General features: G+C 37.2%; 1 protein-coding gene across 1 annotated transcript; it reads left to right on the forward strand.

Annotated features, from left to right (window-relative positions):
• Positions 1-256: 256 nt before the first annotated feature.
• LOC306880478 (gamma-aminobutyric acid receptor subunit rho-2-like) lies at positions 257-12356 on the forward strand (the record flags this gene model as incomplete). The annotated part of the gene is made up of 9 exons (XM_079434010.1): positions 257-267; positions 1146-1252; positions 4552-4619; positions 5625-5848; positions 5995-6077; positions 7219-7359; positions 8039-8191; positions 8348-8544; positions 12048-12356. The coding sequence occupies exons 2-9, from the start codon at positions 1162-1164 to the stop codon at positions 12354-12356; spliced, it is 1266 nt and encodes a 421-aa protein (XP_079290136.1). The 5' UTR covers positions 257-267; positions 1146-1161.
• Positions 12357-15808: the final 3452 nt, after the last annotated feature.

The following is a 15808-nucleotide window of genomic DNA, read 5'->3' on the forward strand; positions in this document are numbered from 1 at the left end:
GAGTACGGAGCTGAGAAACGACTCGACCAGTCAGAGCACGTGTTCAGCTCCAGCGTCCTGCGTGCTGCAGAACTAACTTCACTCTGAATGAACTCTGACTGGAAGATGAGATGCTCTCCAGCGCGGATGACTGTCTAGGCTTTCCTTCACAATGTCTGGCTTTATAAAAGCTGTTTTTCTTCTGCTGTGCGTGAGTGTGTTCGGTCAGTGCGGGAAGATGAAGCACAACCTCAGGAGAGCATCTGTAGAAAATCACAAACACGGAACGTAAGTGTCACTCTCTTTCAGCTTATTATTTCAGTTTTAACAGAAATTAATATGCTAATAGACACCATGGAGTGCTGGGATAGTTGTCACAAAGGATACTGCATTATCTTAATAAAACGTCTAATTATAAAAATGCTTGTGGTTTTGTGAGTTGTGACTAATTTTCTTAAATGGTGCGTTTTTTATAAAATGCATTAGGCAAATTATTGTCTGTGCTGGCAAAATAATGGTATTTTTGATGTGTCCTTATATATTTTGCTTTTTCATAAATACAATTTTGCATAATTGTTTTATAGTTTAAATTCTGCTAAGAAAACTACCAAAATAGGCAGTTCAATATGCAGTTTAAGGGTTTAAAGGTTGTCATTATGAAAGCTATATGTGACAGTTAAACCAGATAACGTTAAACTGTAATTAACTGCAAACCATTTAAGGTTATGTACAGTTTATGTTTAAATTTATTATTATATTTATTTTTTTATTTTTTACAGTTAAGACTACAAAGAAAAAAACTACTTTCAAAACTGAACCTGAGAAATTCAGTGAGGAAACAACAATCTGGTTGACTACAAATATTTGACAGAAAAGAACGGAGTTCATGATTTTTAAAGTTCTAGATCATGATATTGCGATTAATAAATGCCCAGAGTGTTTTTTTATGATTTATTTGAAATACTAATACATTTTGGTTAAACAGTGCATATATGTGCATATAAAATACTACTTAACGTTTAGTGCAGTTAAATTTACATCTAATTTACATTTAAATAGGTAGTTTTTGCCTCAAAACTTGAAGATTGCGTGGTGAATAATAGTTGTGCTCATGAGACATCTGTGTGTATGAGATTGCACTGAAGTGCTGAGATGTTCTTTTGCAGTCCACCTTTCAAGCAGATGCTGGATCAAACTAAGACGCATCAGGTGAAATCGGACCATCTGCTGCGTGTTGATGATCATGACTTTACCATGAGACCAGCATTTGCGGGTAAAATGTGTGTGTGTGTGTGTGTTAGTAACATGAAAATCACAATAAAATTGGTTTGCCATATTGTCAACCCATGCCAATTGTGCAAATTGTATTGTATAAGACCATCACATTTCTGAACTTGTGCGGATACAATTAATATTAGTAAATTAATACTCTCATTTTAAACTGGAGCTTACTAAGTTGCACAAAGTGATTATTTGCAAGAAAAGGTGCTGTTAATATTTAAGAATATGTCCACACTTTTCAGCTGTGATCTTTCACACATGTGGTCCGGAACATTTGCATTATTTATATGATTTCTATGCCCCACAGTTGTGCAAATAATGTCAGTTTTATAAACAGATTTAAACATGTTCATCAGTTTATCATCATCATCTATTTTAGCAAAATTCCATAGTGAAAGTTACGAAACGTGAAGACTCATATTTTACCCTAAAATCGTTTAAAGAGAACAAAGCATATCTTAAGACCATGAATTTTTGACTTGGGATATATTTTAATGACATTATCCATATAGGTGGGCGTTTCCAGGACACAGCTGGCTCTTTGAACCTTTAGAAAATAAACTATTTTTTAAACACTTTAATTTGTGCACTAACAGTTTTAGTGTTAAGGCAAATTTTATAGCTAGCATTTTAATGATCTCAAATATAAATATCTTAAATATTGCACATTTCAGTAATTTGACAGTTTGGAAATGAACAATAAACATTTTTTCTTAAACATCAAGTTATTATTTATATGTTTTCTTCACACATCATGTGTCTCATAATTAATTTCAAGGTCTTCACTGATACTGTTATCTTCTTGGTAACTAAGTACAATAAGTTCAGTAAAAAAAGATTTGTTGTTTAAAATGATTACAATAAATGGGAATTTCACACAATAAATTCTGAAATATTTTATGAATCGACATTTCAATGTTTATTATGTGAAAGTGATGTGAAACTTTTGACAATCCCTAACTGCCTTTGTTTAGATTATCATATTTTAAACCAATAATAATGAATATTTTGATAATGAATTTTCATATTTTAAGCGTGAGATCTACCCAGTGTTATATAGTTTGGTCAGTGCCACAAGTATCACTTTATAATTAAAGTCTTTCTTGGTCTCATTTGTCGTCAGTATCCTTTCCCACGTCTCATCTGCGTCACTTTCACTCATTCTGCTGAAGGTTCTCAGTCTGGAGCTCACGCTGATATCCTGCTTCTCGCTCGAGTCTCATTGTTCCTGCAGAGATCTGAGGATTGACCTCTTCTAGGCAGTGTCTGGATGGCTGGACGTTACACTTACTGCTAATTGAACCAGCAGCGCCCACTGGGGTGTTCAATTACTTGCCGATGTTGGGAAGGCTTTTCTAATTTACACATTGCTTTTGCTTCTGACTTCTTCATAATGTTTCTCAGTCTTCATTATCACAGCAGTCAGATTCAAATTCACAACCTGAACGTAAATCCCAGTGGAGGTTTAATCCTGAAAATGTAGTTGTTTCTCAGGAGGGCAATGATAACGCTGAGTGTTGACTCAATGTAATTCTTGAGTTTTGTGCTGGAAATCATCTACGGCTGACAAACACTTTTAGAAATAGCAAACAAATTCCCCAATGTCGATCTATTGTTTACAAAGATGGAATTGGAGCCCTTTTTCTCGTACTTTTCAATAATGGCAGTGTTTCATGTTAAAATAGAGTCAAAGCCAATTTTTTGAAGCCAGATTAGTGCCATCTGGTGGGATTAAAATAAGAAAACCCTCTGCAATTCTATGGTTTAGCCCATAGATTCCCATATAGCTCTATATAAAAGGCCTATAAATTCTCTAATGGTTTTTAGACATGAATACTTATTTTTATTAAGTTGTGGGTTTGCATATATATTTTTAGACATTTTCAAAGACAACTTTTTGTAAAGGTTTAGATTTTTTGGGGGGGTTTGAAATGTTGATTTAAAGTGTCAGTTTTTTAATTATTATTACTACAGTCTAACCTGAACACAGAGAAAGCATTTTGTTACACAAAATATTAAAATTCTATAAAAATGTAACAAAAGTGAACAGGAATGTTTTATCAGAGCTTAATTCTTCTGGGTCTGATCTGATTTCAACCTCTTATTTCAGTTTTCTGACTTGGTATGGTTATGGCTATATGGTTAAAGCCAGACCAATTCATTTGAATGTGTATAATTGTGTGTGTGTGAGAGTGTGTGTACTGCATGTGTGTGTGTGTGTGTGTGTGTGAGTGGATGTGTCTGTTTTGCACTCTTGATGTTTTAGAGTGTAACTCCTTCCTTGCGGTCCACTTTTTTACTGCATTGTAGTTGAATTATTGCTTTTATTTTACATATTTGCTGTGTTACAGTCACACCAGTTCATAGGTGTGTGTGTGTGTGTGTGTGTGTGTGTGTGTGTGGATGTGTTGGTTTTGCACTCTTGATGTTTTAGAGTTTCACCCCGTCATTGCTGTGTACTTTTTTTCTGCATTGTGGCAGATTTGTAGATTGTTACACAAAAGTGTTTTTTTTTTTACAACCACTTAGCCTGCTCGAATCAAGCCTTCAATTTTTTGGTGTGGTCACATTCCAAATGCCATAAAAGTCACCAAGTTTCATTCCATTCCAATGAAATTTTTTTTTCAGTCAAAAGTGACCGAAGAGCACCAGAGGGTTCAGGACCAGCTTAACCAAGCTCATGACCAACTAAGGACCAGCTCAAACCAGCTGCCACGCTTCAAAACACACCTAACCTGTTTTTTCAACAGGGAAGTCAGATCTCATCTTCACTGACCCTCAACTCTAGAGCCCACAGAGTTCACCCCTGTACTCCAAAATGATCAAATCAGTCTGGAGATAAACCAAGGAGCTTGTGCTGAACTTCAGGAGACAATACAGAGAGCACTTCCCTCAACAGAAGCCCAGTATCTAGAGCATCAAATTTCTTGGTGACTAAATTACTGTGGTCTTCAGATGGTCAGTGCACACAGAGGTGGTGGTGAAGAAGACACAGCTCTGGCTCGTCTTCAGTATGAGCTCCTGCTTCTGTTTTACTCATGCCTACAGAGAGGCTGCACAAAGTTCAGACACATTTGAATACACTCGTTCTTCACTCATATAGTCAGTCTTCCACTCAGCCAAAGAGATGTCCAAGGACTGGATATTTAAGTTGTCCATCCATTTTGGAGAACAAGCAATATTCACAGCTCTTTGTGCTTCAGTGGTCAGGTGGAGACAGACCAAGACTATGACAAACTGCAAAATTATAATAAAAAAACCTTGAAACCAATACTGTTCTCTTCTCTTCAGGTCCAGCAGTACCAGTGGGTGTGGATGTACAGGTAGAGAGTTTGGACAGTATCTCAGAAGTAGATATGGTAAGAAAAGTTTAATTATTTGGTCATTGATTGTTATGAATCATTCATTTATAATGCAGACACACTCCAGGAACCCATATTTCATTTGCTTTGCACTGTTGTCCGCAAAGAAAAAAAAATCCTTTCTGTACATTTTAAATTAAATCAGCATTAATTAATCGCAGCACATTAAGAATGATGCATAAATACTTTACAATTGACATAATGTATGATTTTTGTGATTGTTAACATTAAAGTAGGCTACTTGCAGTCCAAATGTCATCAAGGAGATTGCATGGATTATATATGGATCTCAGTGTTTGTGATTAACCTTTCCTTCTGAAAGCACCAGAGATGCATCTAGATATGCTTTTATTTATCATATCAGTGCCCGATGTGGATTTGATCTTACATAATATGCTAGAGGATAATCCAGTGACATCACAGAGAATCAGCCTATCGGGATCAGTCCATCCCATTTGATAAAGGCTGCTAAAAGTGCTGACATGCCTCAGTAATGCCAACAGATGGTAATATTTCCAAGGCAGTTTAGAAATGCATGTTAACACCTTGCAAAAAGCTTTTTTTTCAGGTTTAAATCGGACTAAGCAAATTAGTTTTGTAACCACATCAATGGTATCTGCACTGTTAAAGGTGTACTAAGCTGTTTTATTCTACATCCGTCATGGTTGAGATCACGTGATCAGATGGAGTTAGTAACAAGACCACTGTTATGTCAGCTATATATAAACAAAACCATGCTTGTAGAATTAATGGTGACAGATATTCATTCATTGACTATATTGGACAACCGTCAACAGTTTGGTTAAATTTGACAGAATTTTCATTTTTTGGGAGAACTATACCTTTACTAAACCCTGTAAGCAAAGAGCCTATACTCTGCCTATACTCTTACTCTGCATGCTAAGCAGGGATAGGAGAACGCATTTTAACATTAATTATTTTAACAAGCAAAAAAATACACAATGATCTTGAAAGTCAATCCCTGGCATACTTTTCATACAGGACTTCACCATGACCCTATACCTGAGACACTACTGGAAGGATGAGCGTTTGTCTTTTCCCAGTAAAACCAATAAAAGCATGACTTTTGATGGTCGATTGGTGAAAAAAATCTGGGTTCCTGATGTGTTCTTTGTGCATTCCAAACGATCCTTCATCCATGACACCACCACAGAGAACATCATGATCAGGGTATATCCTGATGGACATGTGCTCTACAGCCTCAGGTTTGGACAACAAACTTCATTTACACAAGTGTTTGGACAATGCATGGCACACCTTAACCTGCATGCATGCTTGCATACATGTTGTTTTATTCTGATGACATTATCATGTTTGGCAGTGTCTTTTGTTGTCGTTGTTGTTGTTTCAGGGTGACTGTAACTTCAGCATGTAATATGGACTTCAGTCGGTTCCCACTGGACACGCAGACCTGCACGTTAGAGCTGGAGAGCTGTGAGTGACATGTAACTCTCCTGACTTTAAAGGAGTATCTGAGGAGTAGCTCACCCAAAAATGAAAATGTACTCAGCCTCAGGCCATTCAAGAAGTAGATGATTTTGTTTCTTCATCAGATTTGGAGAAATGTAGCATTCCATCACTGTCTCAGCAATGGATGCTCTGCAGTGAATGAATGGGTGCCATCAGAATGAGAGTCCAAACAGCTGATAAAGACATCACAATAATCCACAAGTAATCCACACCACTCCAGTCCATCAGTTAACATTTTGTGAAGCCAAAAGCTAAGTGTTAATAAGACACAAATCCATCAATAAAACGTTATTAAATTCAACTGTTGCTTCCGGCTGAAATACATAATAAGCCCATAATCCATAATATGGCTTTCTCCAGTGAAAATACTTAATAATAAAGTAAGGAATTGTTAGGTACAGTTTTCCTACTGTGTTCATGTTCAATTTAAACTTTTCTTTTGCTTCTTTTGGGTAGAGGTATGGTCATGACAGGACGGTATTTTCAAGTACAATGTAAAAGTACAGTAAACGTATACACACACAAGAAATACATTGTATCAAATAATTAATGTAAATGTAAATACATAGTAATTAAGGATACTTAATATAAAGTATGTCCGTCTCATCTGAATCAGGAGAGAAATATGCATGTTTTCTGGGTTCGGGCTCTATCCTGAGCTCGGAGCCCTCCCTCCGGACAGCACGCCAAATATGCTTACCAATTGCTCAAGCATACTATATGTTAGTGCAAACTCGTGAAATCTTATTTTGAGAAAAAGCTAATGTTTAGAGTTGCAACATCTTAATGATGGATCTGCTTCTTACAAACACAGCTTTTGTCTTCTCTAGATGTTAACTGATGGACTGGAGTGGTGTGGATTATTGTGATGTTTTTATCAGCTGTTTGGACTCTCATTCTGACGGCACCCATTCACTGCAGAGCATCCATTGCTGAGACACTGATGCAATGCTGCATTTCTCCAAACCTGATGAAGAAACAAACTCGTCTACATCTTGGATGGCCTGAGAGTGAGTACATTTTCATTTTTGTATGAACTATTCCTTTAATGCCAAATATCACATCAGAGTCTCTGCAAACATCGGTTCATCTGCTGTGTGTCCAGATGCTTACACTGATGAAGACCTGATGCTCTACTGGAAGAGTGGAGATGAATCACTGAGCACAGATGACAAGATCTCTCTGTCTCAGTTCCTCATTCAGAAGTTTCACACCACCTCCAGACTGGCCTTCTACAGCAGCACAGGTGCACATGCCTAATTTTAAATAGTAAACTATAGGCAGTTCTGTTTCAGTTTCAGGCTGTCTACTAGTGCATGACATGCTGTCACTTTGCACCTTTAAGGTTAGTTTGCCAGACATCTTGCACAAATCCCATTTTGTTGCATGCATATAAAGCGCAAAATCAGTTTATTTGACATCTGATTTGAGCAACTTTGGACTTTGTCATGAGTGGCTTCTTTTTGCATGCATTTTATACGCACACTGCACGCATAATGCCAATAAGGCAGTGATTAAGTTGAAGCTTATTATTTATTATTATTTATTATAAGTAATAAAGTTATTTATTACTTATGTTTTAGGTATTTGTAATGTTGCTTTTTTGTATCACTAAATGTGGTCAGTGTTTGAGAATTAAAATTTTATCTTCAAATTCAAAGTTAACTGACTTAACTGAGTTAATAGACAAGTCTGATGCTTTTCCCCAAAATCAAGAAATATCAAAACCACACAATCACATAAATCATTATGTGATGAGAGTTTTGATATAAATGATGCATTACAGTTTCCTTTTTTCACGACTTGGGTACTCAAGAGTACCCTTAAGAAATAAGATTGAAGTTCAGTCCTTGCACGGACTTCAGAATCGGAAATCTTTGCATTTTCTTTTACTAGTACTTGTTCTCAATTCATATCTCCTACAGGTTGGTACAATCGTCTTTACATCAACTTCACTCTGCGTCGTCATATCTTCTTCTTCCTGCTTCAGACGTACTTTCCCGCCACGCTGATGGTCATGCTGTCATGGGTGTCCTTCTGGATCGACCGGCGAGCTGTTCCTGCACGAGTCTCGTTAGGTCAATTAAATGGGGAAACCAGTGGGATTGTTTAGCTGAATGCTTAAATGGGTGCAGGATTTCACAACCAGTTATTCTTGATGTAAGCAGTTCTAGATGCAAATATAATGTGACTACAGTTGTGTTTCATTCCTGTTTCGCTGTCATTTCTTGTAGGCATCACAACGGTACTCACCATGTCCACAATCATCACTGGAGTGAACGCCTCCATGCCCAGAGTCTCCTACATCAAAGCTGTGGACATTTATCTGTGGGTCAGCTTCGTCTTTGTCTTTTTATCGGTACTTGAGTATGCTGCCGTAAACTACCTGACCACAGTGCATGATGGGACAGATCGCAAATTAAAGAAGAAGGTAAATACACAACTGATTTTCAAGTGTATTTAATTAGTCTCCTTATTTTGCTAAAGATCATTTTCACTATCACTTTCCTTAATGCACCTTCATTATGTGGGCTTGATGAAACAGTTTTGTACAGTATATGCAGAGGTGGACTTAAAGTCCCCATGAAATCAAAATTAAAGTTTTTTGGGTGTTAGTATCAATATGTCTTAAGGTTATCTATAAGCCGGTATGCTCCAAAACAGTGACAAAATTCACATTAAGAAGATATAGCCTAAGCATTCAAAGCTTGTAGTTCGTCACTTGCGCCAAAAAGGATCAACGAGTTTTTCTCATCAAATCTTCTGACCAATCAAATGCTCTCTAGAATCCGAAGTGCCCGTCCCCTACACTATAAATACACGCTGAAGCTGCGGTTGAGTATTTCCTCTACGGTGAATGGCACGTAGTGCACAATGTAGGCGATAGGGAACAATTGGGGCAAATGAGGTCTGGTTTCACGTTGTGTCACGTAAACCGCGGCAGTGCGCACAGTCTGATCCGGACTTTGGCTCCGGTCCAGAGACGCGATCGCACGGAGCGAATCATATGCACGAGTCAGCATATATTAAACACTTTTAAAACTACACAGCCTCAGCATGATTATGATCACTATTTTGTTTTAGTAAGAGTTTCATATTCAATCTAGGGGGTAATCTATTCGACTGTGGCTGTTCTGAACATAGTAGTCGGCGGAGCTGCGGAGCTGTTTAGACGCTTCAGGACACGCAGACGGGGGAAACTAGATTTTTTTTTTTAGCTGGTTTTTGTAAACCTCAAGTGGCGTTCGTGAAGCTCAGACAGAGTGGATTTCGAATGCCGTTGCCTAGCATCCATCTGGCGAATCTCCACTCTCTACCCAACAAAACAGACAAACTCCTTCTGCTCTCCCGGTTAAACAAGGACTTTTCAAACTCTGCTGCTCTGCGTTTCACGGAAACCTGACTGAATGACACCATTCCAGACAGCGCCTTACATCTGCCTAATTTCACGCTGATCAGAGCAGATCGCGACGCGGAATCAACGGGGAAATCGCACGGCGGCGGGACATGCTTCTACATCAATGAGAGGTGGTGTACAGATGTAACTGTGTTAAAGAAGATTTGCTGTTCAGATCAAGAAACGCTTTTCATCAACTGTAAACCTTTCTACTGGCCGGGGGAGTCTCACTCGTTCATTCTCGAGAGTGTTTACATTCCACCACAAGTGCACGTGAGCACAGCTTTACAGAAACTCGCTGATCAGATCACAGACACAGAACAACAACACCCGAACTCTGTTTTAATCATTCTCGGGGACTTTAATAAAGCAAATCCAAAATACAGACAGCATGTTACATGTCCCACCAGAAACAGTAATATACTGGATCACTGTTACACAGCGATAAAGGATGCATATCACTCTGTCCCACGAGCAGCTTTAGGACTCTCTGATCACTGTTTGGTTCATCTTATTCCGACCTACAGGCAGAAACTGAAATCAGTTAAACCTGTATTAAAGACTGAAAAGAGATGGACTAATGAGACAGAGCGGGTTTTACAAGCCTGTCTCGACCTTACTGATTGGAGTGTTTTTGAAGCTGCTGATGATCTGGATGAGCACACCGAGACTGTAACATCATATATCAGTTTCTGTGAGGATATGTGCATTCTTACCAGGACTCATCTAACTTATAACAACGACAAACCGTGGTTCCCTGCAAAACTCAGACAGCTCCATCAGGCCAAATAAGATGCTTACAGGAATGGGGACAGAGTCTTGTATAAATAGGCAAAATACACACTGGAAAAGGAGATCAGAGTGGTAGGAATTATTCTGATAAGCTAAGGATCCAATTCTCTTCCAGTGACACGGCTTCAGTGTGGAAAGGTCTGAAAGACATCACCAATTACAAGACACAACCCCTAGCACTGTGGAGAAATCTTCTGACATCAAAGTCTGACATTCACACCTCCTGCAAACCCCCTCTCCCCCACACCTGAACTGCAGATAAGAGAAGATGACGTGCACCAGGTCTTCAAAGAGAACAAGAGAAGGAAGGAACCAGGCCCAGATGGTGTGACACATGAACACTTGAACTCTTAACAATAAACATGAAACACATAACACTATCATACGTTTTATTTTTTATTTAATATACATACTTATTACATTTCAAATTTCTACCTAACATACCTGTACATACTGAATTGTCTATTTTGTATAGTGTGCTTGTGCTATTTTGCATATTGTCCATTTTGTGTATTTGTACATTTTTTTTATTATTATCTGTGTCCTGTCCTGTCCTGTCACTGTCATTCTGTCGCACTGTGGAGCTACTGTCACTAAAACAAATTCCTCGTATGTGCAAACATACCTGGCTATAAAGCGGATTCTGATTCTAAAGTTGCTATCGCTAAGAGAGTAATAAACGCAGACAATGTGTAATTGGCTGCAGGTGTAAGCGTAATCAGTGAAATGGAGCATGGGAAATGTAGTCCGTGGTGACATGTGGAAGTCTGTGTAGTGTGAGAGTCAATATAATCAGAAGGTGACCTCAAGTGGCAAGCAGACGGAAGACCACGGACCGGATTCGTAACAATGGACAAGTGCATGCAAGCATTTTTTTTTTTTTTTTTTTTGATATTTTCTTTTGTGATCCAAAAAAAATGTAGCTTAAAATTGCTTTAGAACAGCATCAGGTTACTAATTGTCTGCTCCTGAGTATATGCAATCTATAAGGTGTCTAGCAACACTTTGGAACCCCCCCACCCCAAAACAAATGTACATTTATTAATAGGAAAATTGGCACACTGTGATTTTAATGGGTTTTATACCTTCAAAATATGGATGTAATTTAAAAAATGTGGAAATTATCAGAAATAAGTCCTCTTTACATACGTATGGTAACTTTTGTCCTGGAAACTTAGACTAGTAGAATGATCAGTCATGCAAACCCTAATTTATAAAAAAGGTTTTAAAATTTAACAGCTGTAGCTGAACAGTAATGTAACAGGCTATTATTTTTTGTAAACAGGTTCCAGCATTTCAGAAACTAAAGTCTATTTTTAAAATGCATCCATGTTACTGTGAAGCACAGTACGGTGCTTGGCAGTGGTCAAAAATAGTTTACAAAATGACTTTTGGATTGATCCATTCTTGTAAATTCATAAAAAGCAGTTAAATTACAACATGACCTTGCTGTTTTTCGTGAATTTTTCATGTATGTAAGAAGAAAAGCACTATCGTTCTGGATTCGGGTGGCAATTAAATCACAGACTAGCCCCTGTCAGTGTTCCTTACATTTCCTTACTCAGCGATGTAAAACTTTTAGGATGACTTTGTCAAGCCACTATTTTAAGTTTGTCTCAAAGAACTTTCCTCTTGTAGTTGCAGTTTCAGTAAAGTTTGTATGTATAAAGGTAATATTCACAACCTGGAAGCAAGTTAAAAGTTCTCTAAATGGTAATGGAAGTGTTTGTGTTTTTCCATTTTAGCCTTTACCCTGCACATGTGACATATCTCACACAAGGACTATGATTCTGGATGAAGCATTCAGTAAGCCTGATATTAATGGCCTGGCAGGATATACCCAGGCCCCTGTCTCCTCTGAGGAGGCTACAGATAAACAAGACCACATGGTGGAGTGCCTGTCTTTGGCAAATGAGGCCACAGGAGCCAAGAAGAAGACCCTTCGAGGCTTCCGTATCATCCAAAACACTCGCGTCATTGATGACTACTCTCGCATGATCTTCCCAGGGGCCTTTATATTCTTCAATCTTATCTATTGGTCTGTATACTGCTGAATTGCCTTGCAAAGAGATTGTGGTCGTAGCATATTGAAATACTTATGTATTAACAAAAGTGAAAGAAAATTGTTATTTGTTATGGATTGAAAGTAAAGGGACAGCACAGGTGAACAAGATCATGACATAATGCATGTACACCCAGCTAGCAGATATACATTCTTGCATAAGAAAGATGTAAATGTGAGAATACTATTTGTTGATTGCATTTACAGTTTTTACATTTCTTTGATACTATTTTCAAAAGTAAGTGGTCAATTTTTAAAAGTGTTTGTTTTACATATTCAGTTTGAAATTACCTGGTGCTGAATAAATGTTACTGTACTGTAAAATACTAGCCACAGTCATCAGAATAGAGATTACATGTACAGAAGCCATAATAAAACATATTTATAAGTAAATTATGTTGAAAGAACACATCAAATGTCACATATACAGGAAAGTATTTTATTTTACAGTATTCTTTACAACACTACAGTGGTTGCATTGTCAAACAATAAATTTAAACACTTAGAGAATCTCAAATTAACTGACATCAAGCCTGTCCTAAACACTTGTCCATACATTTTTATCAACATCACAGTAAATATCTTCTTTGTTCAAGCACCATCGGAAAAACCTTCTGGCATGACGGTGCAGTTATGTCATTGCAAGACGTGAACAGTGGGATGCTCATGGGATGGTGATTGTACACCTTCCACCTCCAAGCAGCAAAGAGTTTGGGTTGAGGAAAGGGGAATATGGTGGGAGATATAGGAACATGAACCAAAGATAAGCCTGAAACCACATTTCAAAATGGTTGATTTTTCCCACACAATAACATAAGTTTTCAATTCAGTTCAATTCAAGTTTATTTGTCTAGCACTTTTCACAACACAAATTGTTGCAAAGCAGCTTTACAGAAAATGTAAGTTTCTACGTTATATTTAGTAGTATCAATAGTGACTGTCAAGTTGATGTCCATATTGCAGAAATGTACAGTAAAAACCATGCAGTTAGTTAATGACATGTAATCAAACAGACGGTGAACACTATTAACAGCATGCCTCACACGGCTCCGGGGCATGAATAAAGGCCTCCTGTAGCGATTCCATGCATTTGTCCATTCATTTTCCATTCCATTATTTTTTTGTATGAAAAATTTCCATATTTCAAACGTAATAAACACTTTTTATCACTTCTGCTGACTGTTGTACGCGGAAGCTGTTCCAGTGGATGACGTAGGACGTATGTGTCTCACGAGTTTGTTTACAGGAGCAAAAGAAGCAAAGTTTCCTTACTGTAGCAAAGGAAAACCAGTTTCCTCTTGGCTTATATCAAAATCCTCCGACATTTTTCTTTACAAATCCTTGGTTTGTACTTCTAATTCATGACCGGCATTTTGCTTTGTTCTTTCTCTGCGTTCGTCGCTAATTGATAGAAAAATATTTATTATGTTTACGGATGCGTGCACTTTATTTAACGTGTTTTGGACTGTTGAACAGAAACACCCGCCCACTGCAATGAAGTGCCAGGATAATTTTTTTATATAACTCCGATTGGATTCGTCTAAAAGAAGAAAGTCATATACACCTAGGATGGCTTGAGGGTGAGTAAATAACAGGCTAATTTTCATTTTTGGGTGAACTAACCCTTTAATCAAAGCTCCTTTCTATGTTCCTAAAATTTGATTGGTTGATTGAAATGTTCTTCCAGAACCAACAAAAATGTAAATCCAGCATTATGTCAGCCAGAAATTCTTCATTTTTAATTGAATATACTCCATTGAGGCTCAACCAACATTGGAGCCCCCCAAGGCTCTGTGTTTGGCCCACTTCTGTTTTGTGTATGCACCTATGACTGTGTTACAAAACTCAAGTCATTGAAGTTTGTGGATGATGGTCATTGGCCTGATCACAGGTGCGGAGGATGTATAAAGAGAGAAAGTTGAAACAAGGACAGTGCACCAGGACAACAACCTCTGTCTGAACAATTGTGAAACTATTGTGAAATTGAGATAATCAAGGATTAAAGGACACCTCAGAGATGAAACACACACCTACAAGCACCTGCAGTTTTGCTAATCTAAAATGAAAAATGCTAATCTAAATTTGTCCAGGCAAAAACACAAAAGAAAGCCAGATGACAGCCAAACGAACTGAAAACAAAAACATGGTACAAATCTATAACAACAACAACAAGATAGATATCATGAAGCTACAGGATTCTGACACAGAGAACGCAAACCAGACCCTAGGACTCCTGTGGAAAGTATGTTTAATTGCCAGTGATTATTGTTATATGCTGCTTGATGTGCATTTGATTAAAAAACCCTTGAAACTCAAATCAAGCAGCTCAAGCCTTTACCCTGGGTTCTTTATAAAAAAGGATATGTTGAGTCTCAACTGAATGTACGTATTATGAAGAACCACCATGCTGAATCTTTAGACCAAAGAAGTCTGCTAAACTACAAGCACATTATCTGCTTTAAACTCAGTTTGCAATTGAAAATTAGACATTAGTCTACATGCACATCATTCAAAATGTACAGCTCTTGTGTTTAGGAAATATTGCCTATTAAATTCCACACGTATCTTTCGATTACCTACAACCAGTGGTCATGTGTGAAACATTTATACATAATTTGTTCACTTAGAAATCAAAACTCAATATTTTAAGGAAGATGTTATTTTGAAATCGTGGAAAAGTTATTACAAAACTTCAATATGTGGAGAAATAAAGTATATTATACTTTAATATATGAATAGTTATATGAACTGCATTCAATTTTAATTCTATCTACTTAAATTAAAATTACAATTACAATTATGCACTCTGTTTACAGCCTCCATAGAAAAGAAATGACATTATCTGACATCATTCTGTATCATTCAGTACTCCATAAACACTGGTAAATGTAGGACGTGACTGCTGAAGACATTGTTAAATTGGGGTGTGCTTTTTATGATTGTTGGTCAGGAATTTGAATGTTTGTATTCAAACAAACTGCCCTTTCTAATAGCAACAAAAGTTATTGGAGTTAAAGCAGGTAAACAAATAAAGAAGCTTGAAGTCCTGCTTGCTCTGGACTTTAGTAATGATGGAGGAGCAGAAATATAGACACTTATTGTTTTTCTTTTGTTTTTGCCCCCCATTTTATTTCATTTACATCAAGTAAATATCTCATCCATCAAATAAAATCAATATTTATTTGTTTAATGATTTTTCTTGTGTTTGTTTGTTGTTGTTTTTTTTGTAAAGAAATTCACATAGGCAGAAGTTTATTACAAGCATTTTTGACTGCTGTTTTCGATTTATACTCGCCATTTATTGAATGAATATTCAATCTGAATAATTTCTTGTCAAAATGTTTCATTTTAAAAAATCGTTCAAACATACATTGGAAGAAATTAGAACAATGTTGAGTGACTATACCACTCGATTATGTAAGTGTAATTCAGATAGCACGTAAT

This window comes from Barbus barbus (genome assembly GCF_936440315.1).
Source record: "Barbus barbus genome assembly, chromosome: 14".
Taxonomy (NCBI): Eukaryota; Metazoa; Chordata; class Actinopteri; order Cypriniformes; family Cyprinidae; genus Barbus; species Barbus barbus.